The sequence below is a fragment of the Biomphalaria glabrata genome, chromosome 7, assembly GCF_947242115.1.
Source record: "Biomphalaria glabrata chromosome 7, xgBioGlab47.1, whole genome shotgun sequence".
Lineage (NCBI taxonomy): Eukaryota > Metazoa > Mollusca > Gastropoda > Planorbidae > Biomphalaria > Biomphalaria glabrata.
Genome location: NC_074717.1, coordinates 31,329,022 through 31,352,896, shown reverse-complemented (window position 1 = coordinate 31,352,896; position 23,875 = coordinate 31,329,022). Strand labels below are relative to the sequence as shown.

Sequence of the window (23,875 nt, the reverse complement as noted above, 5' to 3'; positions counted from 1 at the left end):
TTTATATTTTACTGAGTTATCTTCATTTAAAGGAAATAAAATATAGTATCCATATATAAACAACTTATTCATACCCATTGACTAGAACATACACATATATATACATGCATAAACAAATCAAAATGAATAATCATTATTTACAACAGTTTATCTCACTGTAACTCTTGACAACATGTCAGCTACAATATTAATTTCTCCCCTAATAGCCTCCAATTGAAAATTATATTCTTGTAAAATTAGAAACCACCTGTATAATCTACCATTTTTAATACTTTTTTCTTGCATAAACTTTAAAGGCTTGTGATCAGATAACAATATGAATTTGTTTCCCAGTAAATAGCTTTCCAACTTAGTTACAACCCAAACAACAGCTAAAGCCTCCTTCTCTATGACACTGTATCTCTTCTCAGTATCAGATAATTTCCTACTTACATAAATTATTGGATGTAATTTATCATACTGTTGCATTAAACAACCTCCTATAGCACTACCAGAAGCATCAGTAGTGACATAAAATATTTTAGAAACATCTGGTAATCTCAATATCAAATTTGTAGAAAAAATATGCTTAACTTTCTCTATAGCTTCTACACACTTTCTATTACAAGTCACTTTTCTAGGCTGTCCTTTCTTTAATAACTGGTTTAATGGATCAACTATCTCTGCTAAATTTGGTATGTATTTTCTATAATAGTTTATCATCCCTAGTATTGATTTAATCTGTTTTTGTGTTGTTGGTATTTCTATTTCTAATATCTTCTTTACATTATCTTCAGTGGGACTGATGGTATTATTTTTAACTCTATGTCCTAAAAATGTGATTTCTTCTAAGCCTATCTCTACCTTTTCTGCTTGAACTGTTAGACCATTTTGTTTAATTAACTCAAAAATCTCCCTAATTCCTTGTAAATGTTCTTTCCAATCCTCATGAAAAATGCATACATCATCTAAGTAACAGATTACATTTTTTCTATGACCTATAACAGACATCTTCATCCTATTAAAGGTAGCTGGAGCATTTATAAGCCCAAAGCTCATAAAGTTCCATTGGAATATTCCATACGGAGTGATAAATGCAGTATAAGGTTTAGCTTTATTGGTTAAAGGAATTTGCCAATACCCTTTTGTCAGATCCAACTTTGTAAATACTTTAGCATTGGACAATTTGTGTAATATGTCATCAATGTTAGGCATAGGGTAAGGATCAAATTCAGTTATCTTATTTAACTGTCTATAATCTATGCATAACCTTATATCCCCATTCTTTTTCTTTGCTATAACTACTGGTGAAGCATAAGCTGAATTGGATGGTTCTATTATTCCTAGTTTTAATAAGTTGTCTATTTCATCTTTAACTTTTTCCTGTAAGTGTAATGGAATCCTATAAGGCTTCATGAAAATAGGCTTGTCACTAGTTAACTTTCTGTCATGCTTTATGATATTTGTTTTTCCTGGCAAACTAGAAAAAATTTCTTTAAAATCACTGATTACATTTATTATGCCTTTTGTTTTTTCTGGAGATAAATTTTCTAAATTCAGTTTTTCCCATGTTTGATTATCTTTAGTTTCTAGTATAAGAATATTTTAAATATCATTTTCATTAGTTTCCTCATTGATTAAAACAATTAAACATTCATCTACTTGATTTTCATTTTCCACAGTTTCTGTATCTAACTTTTGAGTTTGATTTTCATTGTTTACTTCTGTATCCAAATTTTGAAATTGATTTTCATTTCTCTCAGTGTACAACTTCAAATTATTTATATGATATGTTTTTATTTTTCCATTCATATTAATCTTATAGTTTACTTCACTTGTTTTATTTGTAACAACAAATGGACCTTTTCACTTTTTTCCTAATTTGTTTTTTAAGTCAATTACCAAAAGTAATACCTTGTCTCCTACCTCCAATGCTCTTAATTTTCTTTTTTCATTTAAGTTCTCATGTACTGTTTCTTTATATTTCATGTTATTCTCAAAAGCTTCTGCCCATATTTGTTTTAAATCTAATGCAGTTTCATTGTTATTTTCCTTTTCTACTTTGTTTAAGATCAAACTTTCTTTAAAAATTTGTATTTCATCCCTAGGTTTCCTTCCATGTACTAACTCATATGGTGAAAACTGAGTTGCCTCATGAATATTATTTCTAAGAGAAAATAGAACAAAATTAATATAATGATCCCAGTTTTTCTGATTATTTTCTACAATTTTAGCTAAGGATCTTTTTATAATACCGTTTAGGCGTTCACAAAGCCCATTGGCTTCCGGATGGAATGGCGATGATTTTTTTTTTTATACCATATTTTAATGTCCATCTTTTAAATAACTCAGATGTAAACATAGAAGCATTGTCTGATAGTAATGTTTTTGGTATCCCATGTCTAACTATGAACTTTTGATCTAATGCATTAATAATATTTTCTGTGTCTATATTGGATAATACCACTGCTTCAGGATATCTACTGAACATGTCTACTATTGTCAATATGTACTTATTATTATGTTCTGTTTTAGTTAAAGGTCCTATGATGTCTATTGCTATCTTTTGAAAAGGTTTATTTGGTTCATCCATTGACTGTAATAGAGCGTTACCTAATTTACTCTTAAGTCCCCTTCTTTGACACATATCACATGATCTTATGTATTTTGATATAGTTCCTTTCATTTTAGGCCAAAATACTTGAGTTGCTAAATTTCTAAAACATTTCTTTATACCAATATGTCCACTTAAATTACTGTCATGTGACAAAATCATGACATCCTTCCAATACTTTTGTGGTAAGACTAATTGTTTTATTTCTCTATCATTTATTTTTGTTTTCCTAAATAGTATTCCTTCTTCTATGACAAATTTCTCCATTGGGTTATTATTTCTCCTGTCACTAATTCTGTCATATATTTTCCCAATGATGTTATCTTGTTTTTGTTCTTGAGCCAATTGGTTTATTCCTTTCAATTCTTCTGTTTTCATTTCTTCAGTTCCATCTTTCTGTTTTTCTGCTTGCGTTTCGTCTTGTTTTTGACCTTGTATTTCAACTTCTTTCTCTTTGTCTTCTTCACCATTAACTATTTCATCATTTATATCAATAAGTTCCTGAGTTTCTTGTTTTGGCTTATCCTTAGATCTGGTTATTACCATATTACTAATGTAATTTTCTGTTTCAGTCTTCCTATTCTGCTTTAACCTTTCATATTTCTTTTCCCATGCTTCAATTTCCTGTCTTGAACATTCCTTCAGACCTGTTAAGTTTCCAATTAACATATCATGTCTCATGTTAGGCATGGCTACTCCCTCACAATGGCCAGTGTAAAAAGGTGTCTCAATAAACACTTTAAATACCTTAAATTCCTTTATACTGCCAACTCCACTTTCCTTGTATATCCCCTATAATATTGCACCTCAATCAGATCAGCCCGAACCATGAGTGTGTTACAGCCACTATCTCGGATTGCTTTAATTGGAACATTGTTTATAAAAGCTGGGTAGAAAGCAAAATGGTTTTTATTTTCCCTAACAAAAAACACTCTGTCAGAATCTCTATTTTTATATTCCCTGCTTTTACTCCTATTGTATGTGTTATTATTGTAATTGTTGTTGTAATTGCTGTATCTATTCCTACTGTCTGCTCTGTAATTATTTCTACTATCTGCCCTATTGTAATTATGTGCACTACTTGATCTATTATAATTATTCCTACAGTTTGACCTGTTTTGTGTTCCCCTGCATCTCATAGCAATATGTCCTTTTTTCCCACATTTATAACATGTTACATCCCTGTTGTTTGACCTATCTCTACTATTGCTATATCTAAAATGTTGGCTATCCCTACTTCTATTTCTACTTCTTTCATTGTTTTCCTGTGTATATCCCACTAGATCAATATTCTTTTTATCTTTACATGAAAAAAGGTTGTTGGGATAGGCATTTTTATATGTTCTTATTATCTCAGTAACATCATCCAAAACTTTGGGATTCCTTTCTTTGATAAATGATTGTAATTGAGGGTCACACTTAGCTATAAAATTATCAAGCAATATAAAAAATTTTAATCCCTCAAAGGTACTGTCAATCTTCTCAAATCCTATCCTTTTATTAAAATATTCTTTTTCCAAATTTATAGTGGTTTGTGGTTCTGTTTGATTGGACGGTGTATTTTCAAAATATTTTTTCCTAAATGTGCTGGCATTGTGTCCATATGCATTCAGTAATTCCTTTTTTTAAATTTGGTAGCTATTTTGTACAGTATGATTGTGGTTTTGACAAATTGTAAGAGCTTACCCTTGTACAAAGTCTAACAAAATTTGAGACCACTCTTCCTCCCTTATATTACAAATAACCTTTTTAATTTCATATCTCTTTAGGTAGTCTGAAATGCAATCTCTAGCCTCCTGAAAGGGTTGTATTTTTTTTTTCTCAACCAATGGTTGTTATCACTTGAAATATTAGTGTTGTTTGTGTGATTATTACTATTATTGGTTTCAATGTGATTGTCTGGGGCACTGGTAGTATTAGTATTAGATCTATCATTAGTATTAGTGCTATTAACTTTTTGTTTATTTTGTTCAGCTTCAATTCTCAACTTCTCAAGATCATATTGTAATTTTCTATCTGCTTTTTCTTTTATTAATTGTGCTTCCCTATCTTTTTCTTTCTCCCTTATATGATCTATTCTATCTCTCTCTATTGTCACCATTTGCTGTACATAGCTAGTTAGGTCCTTCCCTTTAAGTTCTAGTTGTTTAGCCTCAGCAATAATTTGCTGGCGAAAAGTCTCCATATAATCAAAGTTTGGAGCTGTTGCCATTATGCTTATTTTATTTTAAACAATGTCTTAATATAGTTTTGATATGGCCTCCCTACTGGCCTAAATATCACAATTTAGTTTTCACAAAAACTCACTTTAAAATACTTCTTGCAATATATATATATATTATATCTATATATTTAAATATCTTTGCGCCAAGAAGCAGCAAATGAATTCATTAAGTTTTTCCAAAGCGTAGGACAAATACAAATCAATGAAAGTAGAAATAAAGATGTAAACTCAGAAATCCAAGATAAATTTAAAGAAAACAATCCAGCTTACTCCTTGGGAATGACCACTAATCTTAAAATGAAGGAACTAGATGAATCCATAAAAGCCCTCAAACCAAAACAAGCCCCGGGCCCAGACAAAATATCAAATGACATGCTTCTTCACTTGGGTCCTCAAGCCAAAAGAAAACTGCTACAATTATTCAATGCTAGCTGGAAATCTGGCAGAATTCCAAACATCTGGAAAAAAGCCATTATGATCCCTATACTAAAGCACGGCAAGCCAAGAAATAAACTGGATAGCTACCGTCCCATCAGCCTCACTAGCTGTACCTGCAAACTGATGGAAAGAGTGATAAATAGAAGGCTGACATGGATCCTTGAGTCAAATAACCTACTCACTGAAGCCCAGGCTGGCTTTAGAAAAGGCAGATCAACAGAAGATCAAATTGCCTTCATCACACAAGAAATAGAAGACGGCTTTCAAGAAAAGAAACCAACAACAATTGTGTGGGTTGACTTAGAAAAAGCATTTGACAAAGTCTGGGAACAAGGTCTCTTGCTCAAGCTAATCCAGCATCACATATCCCACAGAATGTACAACTGGATAAAGGAATACCTAAATAATAGAAAAGCCTTAGTTTGCATGCAAGGACAAAGAAGCCACACAGTGGGTATAAAAAATGGTGTCCCCCAAGGAGGAGTCCTATCCCCAACACTTTTCCTAATATTCATAAACGATCTAAATCAAAACCTACCCAAAAAAGTTAAGAGCAGCATGTATGCAGATGACCTTGCCTTAATTAGCACAGAAGAATATGTAGGAACATCGAAATTTCGATTACAAGATGCTCTTGATAAACTCAATAATTGGTCCAAAGACTGGGGCATGTCCATTAACACAAAAAAAACAACATATACCATATTCTCACTGTCAACAAAACAACAAACAATAAAATTAACATTAGATAAGGAAGCTTTAGAAAAAAATGACAGCCCTACTTATCTTGGAGTCACCTATGACCCGAGACTAACCTGGAAAAACCAAATAGATAAAACACAGAGTAAAGGCATCCAGAGACTATCCCTCTTGAAAAAATTAGCTGGCACAGATTGGGGAGCTAATCACAACATCCTGAAAAAGACCTATACCAGTTATGTAAGACCTGTACTAGAATATGGTGCCACAGCATGGGGCTCAGCAGCCCAAACTAACCTAAGAAAAATAGACAAGGTTCAAAATATTGGTCTAAGGATAATGACAGGAGCAATCAAAACAACACCCATAAGAGCTATGGAGGAAACCGCTGCCCTGATCTCTCTGGATGAAAGAAGAGAAATAAAAATCCTTTCCCAATTCACTAAATTGGAAACCTTGGAGAGGCACCCACTCAGAACAAAAATCCACAAAACTGGCACAAAAAACCGTCTCAAAAGGACCAATTTCATACAGGAATCTCTAAACCTAGAAAAGAAACACCAACTTGAAAAAATTACTCTGGAATCCTCGAAACACTATAATGAATCTCCACCCTGGGACGAAAGCCCTCTTCCTACTATAAGGGACCATATTGAAAACATAAAAAGAAAATCTGATTACAGACCAACAGAGCTCAAGGAAATAGTGAACTGTTTTCTACATACCAATTACCCTAGCAATCAGTGGATCAGAGTTTACACGGATGGCTCATCCCATAAAGCCACCACAAATGGAGGAGCTGGAATACTTATCGAATGGCCAGATGGAGGAAAACTAGAAAAATCCTTTGCTACTGGAGAGCTCTCTGACAGTCACAGAGCAGAAAGGGAAGCACTAGCACTAGCTGCTACCAAGCTAGCAAATCATCCAAGTTCCCCTCACAGTCAGATTGTCTTTCTAACAGACGCAAAAACAACCCTCCAAAGCCTGCAAAACTCTGATTCCCCTTGTATTAAAAACCTCAGAACAGCACTCACAAAGCTCAACCACAACAGCAAAAAAACCATCATTCAATGGATACCAGCTCACATACAACTAGCAGGAAATGAGAAGGCTGACACACTCGCCAAGAGTGGGAGAACAAACTCACAAGTAAACTCTGCTCTCTACCCAGAAGAAATGAAGAAATTAATTGTAGATAAAATAAATGAGAAATGGACGAGCTCCCATCCAAATCACAAGAAAGATGATGCTTACTATAAGCTATCCCGACAAGACCAACGTCTAATCTTTCGACTCAGGACCGGACACAACAGAATGCGACAACACATGTTCCGGAAGCTCAAAATTGGAACCAGTGAAATCTGCCCATGTGGAGTATCACCAGAAAATGCCGACCACGTCCTCCAAAACTGCTCTCTCTACCAAGAGGCCCGTATAAGACATTGGCCCCAAATCACCCCAATAGAAAGAAAACTATATGGAGAGCTCCCTGATTTGGAAACCACTGCGCAGTTCATCTCATGTATTGGTCTAGTCATATGAACACTCCAACATAACAATGAGAACGATGAAGAAGAAGAAGAAGAAAAATATCTTTGCTCAATATTATATCAACAAATATTACCTCAGTGGACTTACTCACAGCCACAATACTTGAATACAACTCCAAATTTTATATAACCTTAATTCAGTGGACATAATTTAGGCCACATAAATAAATATCATTACTTTTATCAATACCTCAATACTTAATTCAATGGACTTACTTCTTGCCAATAAATCCCCCTAGGACTATTCTAGTCACTAGTCTAGATTCAATACAACTTCAATACAACTTCAAATATATAAATCAATATTATACCTCCAACAGTAAATCACAATCCAGTGATACTGACAAAAATTTTATTCTGACCAATTAGACTGTGTTTAAACACATCTACAAAATAATGTCAACCGATTAATCGGGACAAAAGATATATATATATAAATAATTACTCCTTAGACTCAGTTGTCTTCAGGATAAAATAGATCTAAGGCTCTCATAGGTATAACAATTTAGTTAATATCTGGAAAAAATCTAGAATTTATAATCTAGATTAAACATGGCTTACCTTATCTACTTAAGATAAAATTAATAATATATAATAAGAATAATGTAAAATAAACGTAATAAGACACAAAAAAATAAATCTATTCTAATGAGATGAGACTTTTTAGAGGAAGTGTACACTGAAAGAGACAAATAAAGATGACTTGACTTCTAAAAAAAATGTACGTGGATACGAACAAAACAAGACAATCTAAACAATTATCGAGACTTTATTAAATGGAGCAGGTCCACTTTCTAATGTGTCCTATAATGACGCCCTTATCAGGCAACCTGCTCTTAACAAAGATCTACTGTCCCTAATAGACTTAATTTAATAATAATGGAGAGAAAAAATAAACTTATCTTTAGTTAGATCCCCTTTGTTCAGTCCACGGAGCTACAACGGTCAGTTCCACACCAGTTCCCCACTGTCTTAGGCAAGGCAAGGTGTGCTCACTGGCGGATCCAGGGGGGGGGCGGTAGAGGCAATCGCCCCCCCCACTCGGCCGACCCCCCCCCCCCCCCCCCCCCCGGAGGGGGGGGGCGGACGAACTTTAGTATAGGATTCACACAATTTGTATACGAATTTATTACTTATGTTAAAAATATATACTAATTATTTATATTTCAACCTATTTTTAGATTATTTCGCCCCCCTTCCTCTAGTATGTTGGCCGATTTGGTGGGGTCGGGAGGGGGCGATGGTATCAATCCCGCCCCCCCCCCCCTTAACTTTCGAGTGGGGGGGGGGGGCGGTCCAATTTATTAGTAGAAATCACAGCCTGCTAACAAAATCAATTAAATATCTATATCCTTGTAACTTGTTATTGATATTTTGACCGATCTTTATATTATGTCGTTCCCTGTTTGCCGATTGGTGGGGGGAGGGGACGAATACCTCTTCTGGCCTTCCCACCTAAACCCTTTGAGTGGGGGGGCGGTCCGTTTTTATTGAGAAATCATAGTTTGTGAACAAAATTAGTTGAATTAATATATAAATTTTATATTATGTCGCTCCCTTTCTGGTATTTTGGCCGATTCGGTGGGGTGAGGGGGGGGCGATTGCATGTACTGCCCTCCCCACTCTAGCCCTCTGAGTGCTGGGGGGCGGTCCTATTTTTGTGGAGAATCATAGTTTGTGAATAAAATTCGTTGAATATCTATATAATATAAACTACGTATTGATATGTGACCCATTGTAAATATGTCGTACCACACTCTAATCTCAAATTGTATCATTAGTAAATTTAAATGAAAAAGGGTTGTACCAGGTGGGAGGGGCGATACATGCAATCGCATTTCCCCCATCGGACAAATCAATACTTTTTCTTTTTGTATTATAGTTAAGAAATTACAAAATTAAACAAATCTGTCACTAATATAATTTATATATACTATAAATTAAATTCTTATATCGAGTCGCCCCATACCTATTCTTTAATGCCAAATGCAATCTTTAGCAGAAATTAGTAAAGGAGCGAGGATTAATCGTTTTCACTCTACCGCCATTCCCATTTCCAGACAGAGTTTTTGTAATTTCACATGAAGTTATCATAAGTATTTTATGAAAGACTTTGCATTGGAAAAGTTAGAATTCAAACGAAATTTTTCAGTATAAGAGTCATGATTGAGATGAGTTCTAAACTCAAATAACATTTTCATAGTCGCCTTTTCCCAACCTTTACTCAATCTGATATTTTTCTAGCTAAATAAATTTGGGACTATAACTCACAATTTATGCTAGAGTTTTCTTGAATACTATTTATCGAATAAGTTTTTTTTCGGCGGCGATCCTCAAAGCAAAAATCTAAATACGTGGGGTATCCTATCTTTTCAAGGAACAAATCGGTTTTATTTGCAATGTATTATGGGTCTATAAATTCAAATTAGAATATTTTTCAAGTACAACATTATTCGAAAGGTCGTTTTTTAATAGTATGAATAATGAGCTTCAGGTCAGGAGAATGCGTTTCTGCAGTGAAGAATGCAAGAAAACGCTTTTGGCGTCGGGGCTTTGCCCCGAAGTCCATTTATGAGTAATGAGTTGTAGATGTCAGGAGAATACGTTTCTGCAGAGAAGAATGCAAGAAAACGCTTTTGGCGTCGGGGCTTCGCCCCGAACTTCATTTAATGGTAATGAGTTGTAGATGTCAGGAGAATGCGTTTCTGCAATGAAGAATGCAAGAAAACGCTTTTGGCGTCGGGGCTTTGCCCCGAACTACATTGTGAAGAATGAGCTGTACTTGTCAGGAGAATGCGTTTCTGCAGTCAAAAAAGCAAGAAAACGCTTATGGCGTCGGGGCTTCGCCCCGAACTCCATTGATGAATAATGAGCTGTACTTGTCAGGAGAATGCGTTTCTGCAGTGAAAAAAGCAAGAAAACGCTTATGGCGTCGGGGCTTCGCCCCGAACTTCACCAGAGAACCTTATAGCGCTGCCCCAGTTGTTTTGGTTTTCGCCGAAGGTTGAGAAATGCTGCTTTTTTTATTCTCATATTTATATATATATATATATATACATATCTATGTGTGTGTGTGTGTGCGTGCGCGTGTGTGTGTGTGTGTGCGCGCGCGCGCGCTGTATGCACGTTTATCCGTAGGGTTAGGTTTTACTGGGCGTTAGGGTTAGGGTTTGGAAAAAAATCGCCCCCCCCCCACTCCAAAGTTCTGGATCCGCTAGTGGGTGTGCTCCCACAAAGGCTACTCGACAGGCAGTACTGAGTTAAGCCAATCTCTCCTGGTGCTGCCACAGTATGGTACGGTTCTCAGATAAAGTCCTCTGGTCAGGTTCCAAGGTTCTGGTTCTACTTGATGATCTGTTGGTATGGTGCTGGCTTCTTTCTTCAGGTCAGGAACATAAGTCAATACTGAGACAAGCTGGTGGTGCTGTCTCAAAAGAGGTAAAAAAAAATGACTAAGTCCAACTCTCTCTTTTGATGAATATAAATTAGTCAACTTTACAAGTTGAATAGATGGTTTTGCAGTGTGGTAGTAGGGTATACCATCACTCGTGTGTAGATTAGATTCCAAGCTCAGCAACAGTCAATAACTTGAAAAACAAGTTAAAACTTGACAAGGTGACTCCAATGGTCGTCTTGTAAATACTAGATTATATGTAGACTCAGGTGACTTTCCGTACTCACATTAAACCGATAAAACTGACAAAATGAGGTATCTTCACTCTTGAGGTATATAGATAGAGGTATACAAAAGACGGACTGCCCTAGATCACTTAAACGGACTAAATAGTTCTGGATTCAGATGTTCAGTTCAGGCTCAATCCAAAAATATCCAACATGTCTGACAAAGCTAGACGCTGGTAACGGCTTCAAGTTTTCTCTTAAGTCTAGATCCACTGGAACAAAGATGCCAAAATCCAGCTGCAGTCCAGATAATTAGCACAGACATATGGTAGATCTAGTAGAAATAAACGAATGTTAATCCAGTACTTCTCCAGTGTACTTCGCCAAGTGTAGAACTGTAGATATATCCAGAACACGAAGTTAACTAGATTGTAGATCAAAATGACGCCCTGGCCGTCGGGGTCGACACATTTGTTGATGGTCTATTTTGTTGATGATTATATATGTTAATGGTGCATGTGAGTTCATAAAAGACATAACAACAGAATGAATAAAGAATATACTTGATAACGCAGGCTGATAACTTCAATAATTTAATAAACAATAAAAAGGGCACAGTCCTCTGTCGTCGCTAGCCTAGCGTCGTCCTCTAAGGCGTCTTGTCCGTTACCTTCTAGTTCGTAATCCTACTCTTTTATTACTCGTCACATCACTTAGGAAAAACCCGGTTAACCTCAACTTCTACGCTTCTTGTGTCATTACACAATAAACATTAAATCTGGGTAATTAAAATTCGCCGCCTTGTCAGTCCAAATAGGTCTATCCAGGTATAGTAAGAATTTGTTGACTTGAGAACTTCTTGTGGCAAGTATTTGTAATAAGGAGAAATATTTTTCTTAATAAGATCATGTGGCAAGACCAGGTGTTGATGGATTAGTTTTGCATCTTGTTTATATTATTATTATTATTATTATTTGAAAATTTTTTATCTATTGTTGTTGTTTTTTTAATAGGAAAATCAGTATATGTATTAAAAGCTGATATTGATATAAGGCGTGATGGTACAAAATTCATTCAGAAGACATTCATACCAGAAAGTAAAAATGATGATTCTCTGATTGTCAACATTGTACCGGGTGACTTTAACATGGATTCACAGTTGGATCTTTTAGTCATGCGAAAATCAGGAACAACGGAGAACTCTGTCAAAGTTGAAATTTATAATGGAAATAGTCATGATGGTAAGTGCCAATGTTTATGTCTTAGGTCAAATTAACTTTAAATTCTAATGAAGAATGAATGTCATATTTGCATTAATTTGTATTGAAAGGCTATTTCATTGCATTGATTTGAATTGAAAAGCTATTTCCATTGGTTACATAAAATGCTAGATTGAAATCAAGGAAAGTAAAGATATCCATAAAAATCTTCATTGATAGAGAAGTATTTCTTTTTATCCATCCATCCATCCCAGTGGCGCTACAGCCCATGGAGGGCTCTGGCCTGTTTTAACACATCTTTCCATTCAGATCTCTCCTGGGCCTTTCGTCTCCATGCCCTAACCCCAAGCTGCTTCAGATCTGCTTCCACATCGTCAATCCATCGCATTCGGGGTCTGCCTTTGGGTCGCCAGCCTTTTGGTTTTTGCCTGTATACGATTTTCGCTCCTCTGTTGTCTGACATTCTTTCAAGGTGACCTGCCCAAAGTAGTCTGTTCTTTTTTATTTCCATCACCATTGGTGGGTCTTCATATGCTTTTTATACAGTTTGCAGTGTCTCTCTTGATCATAGTTTTTCTCACAAAATTTTGACATTTTTTATTGATTTTAAAGTACACCTTACAAGTAAGGGTTAAGTAGAGTTTACCCATTACCAAAGCTGAGTATTTGCAAGAGTCTTGTCTGGCCATTTAGTAGCTGTAAAAATTGTCATGTATTATGAAAGCCTGCTTTGTTGATTTTAATATCCTTGGACTTTAAATAAAAATTAATTCTTCGCAAAAATTAAAATCTGGCCGACTACTTAGCTGTCTACCAAACAAACCACTTATTCTAGTGTAGTATGAGACATGTCAACTTAAAAACATCTATACATCTTTTTCATTTCAAATTCACTGCATTTTTTAAAAACTAAAAATCAAATTTTTTAATTTTTTTTTTACTATTTATAGGTGTACCTTTTTTAAAGATAAAGGAGGATTTTAAAGATCAACCCATTGTTGTTGAGTAAGTGAAGCTAATTTTAAGCCATTTAGTATTAAATGTATTATTTATGGTTATTTCAATAGATGATGCAGTAGGAAGTTAAAGAACTTTTCTATCAAAAAGAATGTTTCTGACCTCATACAAAACATTACTATAAAAGCAAGAAAACAAAAAAAAATATAAAAAAAAAAAGTTTATATGAAGTGTAATTGTATCAATTAGTTTGGGTCAGACATGTAATCAAATTTGTAATAGATCTAGACCAACTACAATAAATCTTTGCAAGTAATAATATTTTTACCCAGGTGTCACCTGGGTGGATTTTACTGTAATCAGTTTTTAAAAGCATTAAAAAAAAAGGGAATGACCTGAATTAATTACCAATAGTTAATTAACTAATTGGTTAATTTTTGTGTTGTCAGGTAAAAGAAATAATTGTGCAAAATTTCAGTTTGATCCGAGACTGTGTGTCGGAGAAATAGTGTGTACAAACTTTTTATCAGACAGACAAGAGTTTATATAAGCTTTGTAATAAAGCAAGACTTTTCTATTTCTAAATGAAAGCTGGATGTTTCTAGCTAATTTCAGTTTTTTCTTAATAACTAAAGTGTTCCCATACCTGGGTGTCTAAGGCTACCTATAAATAGATGATGGAGGATGCTGGAAGTTATTAAAGGGTTTTTAAAAAAAACAAAAAAAAAATCATATATTTTTCTATTTTCTAAAGTGTTTATTTTTTTTTAAATAAACAAATTGTAAATTATATATTTGTTTAAATAAACAAATTGTAGAAACAAAAATGCAAAGTATTTATGCAAATCACTCTTGAAATTCATTTTGGAAGGAGAGTTTCAAAACTGGAAGTTGGAGCTATTGGATTAAAAAAATTAACAAAAACGAGGCTTGCATAAAATACTTTATTTTGCCAATCTCAAATGTAATACTTTAAAACTGTATTTACCTAATGGTAATTATTGATTAATTATTAATTTTTTTAGAAAATTTAGGACACCCAGTGTGGTGGTGGATATTCTATTTTTACAGCCTCCACCTAGGACTTGTCTGTGAATTATTCAATCCCTGTTTCATCAACATTTTCCAGTGTTGATTGGATTAATGAAGACACTATCAATAACTTTTTTCTTAACATGGATCATAGGCTCTGAAACGGAGTTGGTGTAGTTACTGTATTATATTCTACAGCCTTTGCATAGTGCTAAGTTTCCTCAAAATTGTTCTAACAATGCTGATTTTATCAATAATAAGCAACAACAATTACATAGAGCAAAATCTAATGCTAAGAAGCTGAGTCACTGCAATAGTTTTGATTTTATTGATGAGGATACATTTTACCACTTTACAAATACGTTTCTCCCTCAAAAGCTACGGTCTGCTGGCTTTTTCAGTGCACGGACCAAAGGTTTGGAACTCACTCCCCATTGATCTCAGACAGACAACATGCTATACCACTTTTAAGAAGAACATTAAGACCTACTTGTTTAAAACTTTTTTAGATTAGTTTTTGATTTGTGTTTTCGTGTTTGTGTTTGTAATGTTATTACAGCGCCTTGAGCCTACATTTTGTTTGTTAACAGCGCTTTATAAATAAAATTATTATTATTATCTGATTCTTTGAATTTTTCATTCTAAGTTTGAGATTGAGTAAATGGTTTTGTTTTGATAGATTTTTTATGTATTAAATTAATTATCTGTAAAAAAAAAAATCTTGAGTGGGGAATAAAAGAATAATTTCTTATTAATAAATAAGTAAATATATTAAATTTAAAACTATATTTTACATCCTCTAATTATATTATAAAATAATAATTTTCACATCATTATATTTTTTTTTCTTTTTACTGCAGTTCTAATGGTGACATGGTCCCAGATCTTTTTGGTGAAACTATTGACAATAAAAGAGCTTTCTGGATATTTAAGTAATCTTTTTGTATTATTATTATTACTATTAATTTTAAAAAGTACAAATTGTGCTTACCATAAAGTAACAATTAAAATGCATTATATGAAACCACTTTCTACAACCAAACATTGCCATAAGTCATGCATATTCAACTTATCTTAGACTTAGACTTAGGTCCTCCCGCGCCGTTCGGCACATTGGGCGGCAAGCTGTCTCCATAATGATCTGTCACTGGCAATGTCTGAAGCCTCCTCCCACCCGGTGTCCACTGTTCTGAGGTCCTCCATGAAGGTGTGTTGCCAGGTAATACGAGGACGTCCCTGTTTGCGCTTTCCTCGTTTTGGCTTCCATGTTATCGCAACTCTTGGTGTGCTTAATTCATTTTGACGTAGAACATGTCCCGCAAACCTCATGCGACGCTCAGTCACAACCTCACTAAGTGTTCGACTCCCAGTTCGGCATAGGATTTCCTTGTTTGAGATCCGGTCTGTGTAACTGACTCCCAAAATCCGTCTCAGCCATCTCTGTTGAGCCACATTTAGTCTTTTCTCAATTTTTAAAGATGACTTCCACGTCTCACATGCATATGTAGCAGTTGGAATGATGATTGTGTTGAGAAGGTGTATTTTTGTCTCGAGTCCAATGGCTTGGCTAGTCCAAATAGGCTGCAGCCTTTGGAAAATGCTCCCTGCCTTTCCTATTCGGCATGCTACATCATGGTAAGCATCTCCATCATTTGTTATGATGCTGCCAAGGTACGTGAACTTGTCCAGCTCTTCAAGCTTTGACTCGCCAAGTCTGACGGGGACACCCTTTGCCTTATATCCCACTCGCATAATTTTAGTCTTATCCAAGTTTATGCGGAGGCCAATTTTGGGTGCCTCTCTGTCTAGGCTCTCCGTCATTTCTTGAATGCATTTATTTGTAGCCCCGAGTAGTGCAACATCATCAGCAAAGTCCAAGTCCGTCAATCGGAGTTGTTCATGCCATGGAATACCAAAGGCAGTCTGGTTCATTGCTCTCCTCATTATGTAGTCGATGGCTAGGAGGAAAAGGAAGGGAGATAAGATGCATCCCTGTCTCACACCTGTCTCGATTGTAAAAAATCTCTGTTGTTCCCTCTTCTGTTTTAATGCAGAAACTAGAGTGACTGTAAAGGTGTTGTAGGATCTGGACAAATTTTTCTGGGATACCGTATTCTCTAACTATTTTCCATAGTGATTCTCAGTGGACACTATCAAACGCTTTTTTGAAGTCCACAAAACTGATCATTAGCCGTTGTTGGTACTCAAGACTTTGTTCTATGATATTTGGTAAAACGAAAATCTGCTCTGTACATGATCTGCCTCTTCGGAAACCTGCTTGTTCTTCTCTGAGCCTTTCATCTACAGACTGTTGAAGCCGTCTCAACAAAACAGTGCTGAAAACTTTGCCTGGGACAGAGAGGAGAGTAATGCCCCTTCAGTTGTTGCAGTCTGCCAAGTTGCCCTTTTTTGGAAGCTTTACAATCACTCCCTTTTGCCAGTCCTCTGGGACTTTTGAAGTTCGCCAACAGAGATTTACGAGATCAGTCATTCTGTTAACAATGCACTGTCCCCCATATTTTAGCATTTCTGCTGATATCATGTCTAGTCCTGGTGCTTTGTTATTCTTTAGCACTGCTATGGCCATGGTAACCTCCTCAGCAGTTATTGGGTCTGTCTTGACCTTGAGATCATTGTCTGGAGAGGGGTCCTTGAATATGTAAGTTAGGTCTGGCAACAGTTGGTTAAGGGTCTCTTTAAAGTGCTCTACCCATCTTGCATCCTGTTCTTCTTTCGTTAACAAAGTTTTGCCTTGCTTGTCTTTTATTGGTGCCCCATGTCCACTCTTTGCTCCAGTGAGATCTCGGACAATACGATGGAGGGTTTTTGTGTCATTTCTGCTTGCAGCTGCTTGTGCCTCTTGTCCCTTCTGCTCAATCCAGTCCCGTTTATCTTGCCGACAGCTTCTCTTTACTTTCAGATCTGCTTCCCTATAGGCTTCTTCCGCTAGGCTGCGATCCTGTGTTTCATTTTTCTGATCTCGTCTACATTTGGCCTCTTTCCTCTCATCTATCAATTTCCATGTTCTGTCTTGCATCCACCGTTCCTTGTATGAACCTCGCCTCCTTCCGATAACTTCTTCCGCGCACCCAATAGTGGTATCTTTGAATTTGGCCCACTCTTCTTCAAGGGTCAATATATCTGCAAGAGCCTCAAAGTGGTTCGTTAGTTTCAATTGGAACTGTGCTGCAGTATTGCCGTCTTTAAGCTTCTCTACATTAAATGGGCGGGGTCGTGTGGCTCGTTTTGGTTGGCATTTCAATCGGAGCTTACATTTGCCACTGACAAGGTAGTGGTCTGAGCCGATATCAGCTCCTCTGCGGGTCCGCACGTCTAACAGAGATGACCTCCATATATGGTTTGTTTATTAAATTGAGAAAAATATGCTCAATACATTTATTGTACAAATATATAGACTATATACTATAATTATTTATGTATAGAGAGCTAGAACTGTGTTGTTACAGACTTTTAATGTTACATTCTCTATTAGACGCCTAAAATAAAATGTAAAAAATTAAAATATATAATTTTATAGAGTGTCTTAAGTTATAAATAGTGCTACCTTTGTGGTTATTCGGTTGGTTTTATAGCTTAAAGCTGTAACACTGTAATAGCAAAGTAAAATAAATCTATTACCATGTCCTAATTTCATTAATTATTAATGCCCTAAAGCGAGGAATGGGATTAGAGTCAGTCAAGATTATTTTTTTCTTTTGATTCTTATTTTCCTTTAGAACAAACGGTTCCTATGAAGTTGAATATTTCCAGGATAGTAATGGAGGAAACAAATCTTTCTCTCCTTTGAGGATTCCTCAGTCAAGTGCCTTCTTAGACTTAGATGGTGATCTTAATGCAGGTACTGAAACAATTTTATTAAAATAGTTTAATATATTAAACCAATTAAAATTATTCAGATGGCTGTTTTGTCATGCTACAAGACTTTGGACTGATCACACAATGTTCTAGGATCAGAAACTGTCTCCTTCTATCAGCTGCTGCACTGCATGCATAAAGGATGTAATTATCATCTAACTAAAGAGTATCTGGAACTTATAAAGCAATCACCCATGCTTAAAACATGATGTATTTTCTTGTACAGTTATTCTTTTACTTATTAATTCTTTTTTTTTCTTTTTTTTTATTTGAACTCTGTTCGTTGTTTTTTTTCCCCTAGATCTCTGTGTTGTTTCTATGAATCAACAAGTTGTTTCCTTTGAGCTTTGGTTTAACAGGGTAAGCTTCATTGGTGCTGTTTTTTTTTTAATAAGCCTTAAAACATTTTTAATTTCTCAGGACTGTGACAAATTAATCTTTTATCTTAGATCATTTTGGTTTAATTAAAAAAATTAAATTAAATACCTAAAGGAATAGTTGTTAGGGCTTCATGCAAGTACAGTTTATGTACATTTTTAGACAGTAGCACAGATAATTTGCTATTGTTTTATTCCAGAAAGGAAATTTAACATTGTCACACAACATCTCTGCACCTCCAGAGTTGAAAGTTGTTGGTCAAGCTTCGTTTGTTGACTTGAGTAAGTTCTTCCTTGTTTGTTTGTGTTTTACTTCAACCTTGTTTCCTACTATGAGATTATTTAGGGCATTCAAAAAGGAAATTTTATAATGAAATGAAATATGAAGATTTTTTTAATTTTTTTTCACAGTGTGTGTTAAAAATAGATTGGCTTTTAAAACACTGTTGTTTATTGCATTACTATCTAAAATATTTGTTTATTACTGGATAGATGCAAACCATGAAATCAACATAATACTTCCTGGCTGTCTGGATGAAGCCTGTACAAAAAGCGCAATTTTTGTGTTGCCTTTCAATGCTGTAAGATATGGCTTAATTTTATTTGATTTATTTTTTTGTTGCCCTTAAATGCTTTAAGATATTTAATTTTATTTCATTAATTTGCTCAACTTGAGAAAATGTTTTCTAAATCTTGTTGACTTTACATAAGAAATAAATATTGTATTCAACTCTCTTTAAAGTATTAGAATATAAAACATTTTAAGATCTCTTTCAACTTTTCAGCAACAAAAATAAAATTATTTATTTAGTTTTTTTTTATCTCAATTATTTTTTACCATATTTAGTCTAGCTGTTATTTTTTGTTAATTTTGTTCATCAAACAAATTAAGTTAATTGTTATATTAATTTTTTTTTAAAGAAATGAATTGGGAAAAATGGAATATTTTTGAAGCAGACGGAAAGTTTAAAAGTCTTTAAGTTATTGCAAAATGTACATCTTTAAAAAGAAAACAAAAGAAAATTATACCAGATACAGATAGTTTATGTCCTTCATGTTATATGATGGTGAAAGTGATCATAATTCTATTTAAATTTGTATGTGAATTTATTTAGTCATCAGAGCAAACCACTGAATCCACTTGGCTTAATCTTGATGTGGAATTCACAACCTCAAATAATAACAAGGTGACTTCTTTTCCTGTCAGTGTCAACCCAATCTCAGGAATAACTCTACCCATCATGCTTAGATTTGGTGATTTTAATCTAGACGGATATCCTGATGCTGTGGCCATTTTGTCAGACTCTAAGAGGTAAGTGTCACCGTGTTGTTTTTATATGTTATGAATGTGGCTGTGGTTATCAATGTAGGCGTGGTGGTGACATTGGGTTCTTGTTACAAATCACAGAATAATGAAATGACGCTGGGTGTAGCAGACACAATAAGTTTAATATAACACCACATAGTGAATACACCATACAACTCGACCCAGGAATGGTCAGTATTAATCCAACAGTAATATACGAATATCACAACTTAGTACTTATTCTATAACCAACTACTTTAAACATCTAACTCTACTGCTTATATATTAAGTGACTCAATTCAAGTGCTTGCTACAAGATCTCTATGTGGACTGACTTGCCTTTAACTCTCTGGTTCACCTAAGGTCAAAAGTGTTCACCTTAGTGCCACATGGGTTGTGAATAAGATTCACAATATGGAATTAACATACACAATACAGAATTAGGGTTTCTACTCTATGGCACCAACTTTGAGGTGGTGACATTACCTATCACCCCCCTTTTGAAAAAAAAATGTTGAAGAAATTTTTTTTTAGCTTGACGACATAATTATCCTAAGTAGGATCAATTGGAATTCTTGGGGTCTATGAAATGTACAATTGCAGAGTTCAAATAGAACTACAAACTTGCAATAAAATATATAATATGACAGTGTTACACAAAATATTTGCTGAATCAAAAAAATTCATACAAGGGCAAAATTCTCTAATTCATCATATTCTTGTAAGGCAATTCAAATAATTCTCTGAGTCAAATACTTAACATCCAAAATAATTCTTTACATGTAGTTCTAATATATACATCAATATTCAAATGTGTTCAATATTTACAAGTCTTTTTCATGATAATATGTGCAAAGTGTGACGAAAATTTCAATGACAATCTCCTATGTCACAATGTGAAAAATTAATACAAGTTTTTATTCACAATATCTATTTATAAAAAAATCTTTGACACTATAGCAATGTTAGAAGTCTGGTTTTTTGACACCAATAGTACACTATGTACAAATCATGTAGAAAATGTTACAAGTAAATCTCAATATGTAAGTGATAAGTATAGAAAAATTCAAAATATGTGTCAAAATTCAAGATCAAATTGATTAATGATCATTGTTACAAATTCAATGTATCTGTTTACTTCAATATGAGGTTTGACATCTCCATAAAAAATTGTTGTGCATTAATATTACACAAGTAAATATGTATAATTCAAGTATCAAAATATTTGCTCAAAAGTATGAACATCAAATCAAAATAAATATCTTTCATAGTGCTTGTTGCATGCACCTTATGTTTCAATTAAGTATTTCTCCATATGACAGTTCAAATAGTTTGTAGCTAGTAATGGCAAAAGTTTAATGTTGCATTGTTTATCAAATAATTATTGAGTACAAAGTTCAAAAAAATCTTTGTCAAAAAAAGCTTCAACTGAGAAAGTGTGTCAGTTGTGATACTATCTTTGAGTTTACATTAATTTGTTCAAGCATATATATACAAGCATAACATCATAATGGTTTAGTTGTATTTATTTTAATCTGTTGTGAAAAAAATGTGTAAGTCCAATTAAAAAAAATAATATCAAGTTTTTCTTTCAGTACTTGAAATATCAAAAAGTTTGTACAACAATCTTCTTGTTTACATCAATGATTGTTACAAAAAATATAGTCCATAAGAATAGTTTGACAAAAATGTTTTCGAAAAAATACAAGTGTATGTCAATATTTAATTACACTAATTGACATTGAATAAATAAGTTACATTATGAATCAATCTCTTGTTTCAATAGTATTGAAAAATGTGACTAAGTTATATAATTGTGATACATGACATAGTAAAAAAAATTCCAATCTTGTTTACAATAGCTGTAGAAAAAAAATTTGTCAAAGTTGTTCTCAATACAATGAGAAAAAATAATGTTTACATTGCATGGAAAAAATTAAGCTAGGTACTGAATAAGTTGGGAAAAAAATTCAATGTTTGTTTACATTGTTGAGTACAAAAATGTTATTCTTGTTGACAAAAGAATGTGAAAAAAATTGTTGGTTACAATGTAGTAATCAAATTCCAAAGTTTGTTTACAAATAGAGTTTTTTTTTTTAAAAATGAAGTCTTAGTTCTAGTTCAATGTTTACAAATAGTACTCAATGTTTACAAAATAATGCTCAATGTTCACAAAATGACATCATAGCTGGTTGTAAAAATAATTTTTTACTTTAAGGTGTGAATCTTAAATCTTTGAAATTTACAATGGTGACTTTAATTCTTTGACCTTGAATAGTGTTTTCATACATCTCATGCAAAATCTTTTTGTATTCCTCAAAATCTTTGTTATCTAACCACATAAAATAGCCATATTTTGGATGCTCTTCAATACTACTATAGGTACAATTACTAGATACATTTTCAACACTAGATAAGATATCATCCAATGAACAATTACCAGGCAATTTGTATAGACATAGATTAGTTCTAATTTGTGGCTTTTCCCAAGGTTTGACCAAATTTGGATATGCTCCAATAATTATTGAACAGATAGTGTTTTCTAGAACAACAACCTTAAATTTCCCATTTATCCATGGTGATGTAATATCTACCATAGCAGTTTTACAGTGTATGATTTTACTATTGGGCATAGTAACAATAGCTATGTCATTTAGATAATTCTCTTGCTTCACTAAATATTTATCTACAAAGGTTGTGGTAGATTCTTCATCTATTATGCACTTAACATCACGTTCATTAACTGATGCACTATAGAGTTCTAGTTGTTTACTATTTTTAAATGTTAAGGCCATTTTCTCATTAGTAGTTCTGTATTGAGGTCTGAATTCATCTCTATGAGCATTTGTATAGGAGCATACTTCCTCTGTTTGTATCTCACTAGTTACTTTTAGTGTTGTGCTAGAATCTGTTTGACATTCTACATCTACTTTATTTGTATCTGCAATGGACTGATTATGTTTAGTTGCTTCATGTATACTGACATTGTTGTAATCATGTGAATTAGTAGTTGATGCTAACTCAATATTTTCTTGATTCACACTATTAGCCCATTTTACTAAGGCTTCTTCTGATAGTTCAACTATATTCTCTATGTTCCCTATAATTAGTTCTTCAGCTGGGTTGTTCATTACTATGGCTTTGTATTGACCAGTGAACCATGGTGATTCAATGAAAACTAATGCTGTTTCACATTCTTCCCATAAGTCTTTATTTGCATAAGTCAGTGTGACCTTGTCTTCAAGTATCTGTTCAGGTTTTACTAGTGATTTCTTTACAATGATTGAGGTGCAGCCGCTGTCACGTAATGCATATACCTTAATGCCATCCACATAGGCAGGATACACTTTTAATTTGGCTACCTTTGTCTGTATATATGCTACTGTTTCATATTCTATTGGTCTTTCAGTTGCTACAGCTGCTATGTTTTGTCTGGTATGATTGTTATTGTGGTAAGTATGTTGTCTATCTTGAAATTGGTCTCTTCTAGACATTCTGTTGTTTTGCCATCTTCTGTTTGTTTGATGTGATCTACTGTTGGTTGGACTGTAGCTTTGCCATGTTCTTCTGTTATATTGTTGTTGATAGGATCTATTATAGTTAGGACTGAAGCTCTGGAAAGTTCTGTTATCTCTTCCATATGTATGGTTTCTATTTACATGTTGTTGTTTTTCTGATGCCATTCTCTTTCAGCACTCTGCTTTGGTGTGACCCAATATGCCACAGAAAAAACATTGTATGCTCTTGGCATATTTAAATTTATTTGTAGATCTTGGATGGTTTTCTGTCACTGTTGCAGCTACATTGTACAATTCCCTTTTGTCAATGGTGATGTTTGGGTGTGAGTCCTTGTATGTTGTTAAGTTTGATATCAATTCAGCTTCATTTTTTATTTTTCTCTCCTTCAGGAATGAGAATGCTGCATCTGTAACATTTATTAACACATTCTCAATGAGAAAGAAATCTAAGATCTGTTTGG

At 34.1% G+C, this 23,875-nt stretch overlaps 1 protein-coding gene across 4 annotated transcripts in view; it reads left to right on the top strand.

The window, feature by feature from the left end:
* Window positions 1-23,875, top strand: part of LOC106061236 (T-cell immunomodulatory protein-like) — a 42,484-nt gene that overhangs the window by 5,986 nt on the left and 12,623 nt on the right. For all 4 annotated transcript variants that reach the window (XM_056035160.1, XM_056035162.1, XM_056035161.1 and 1 more), the window contains exons 3-10: window positions 12,142-12,369; window positions 13,299-13,353; window positions 15,198-15,269; window positions 18,075-18,196; window positions 18,515-18,573; window positions 18,791-18,872; window positions 19,083-19,171; window positions 19,706-19,902. In XM_056035160.1, coding sequence (XP_055891135.1) covers window positions 12,142-12,369; window positions 13,299-13,353; window positions 15,198-15,269; window positions 18,075-18,196; window positions 18,515-18,573; window positions 18,791-18,872; window positions 19,083-19,171; window positions 19,706-19,902 — 904 coding nt within the window. The remainder of the gene's footprint in view (window positions 1-12,141; window positions 12,370-13,298; window positions 13,354-15,197; window positions 15,270-18,074; window positions 18,197-18,514; window positions 18,574-18,790; window positions 18,873-19,082; window positions 19,172-19,705; window positions 19,903-23,875) is intronic.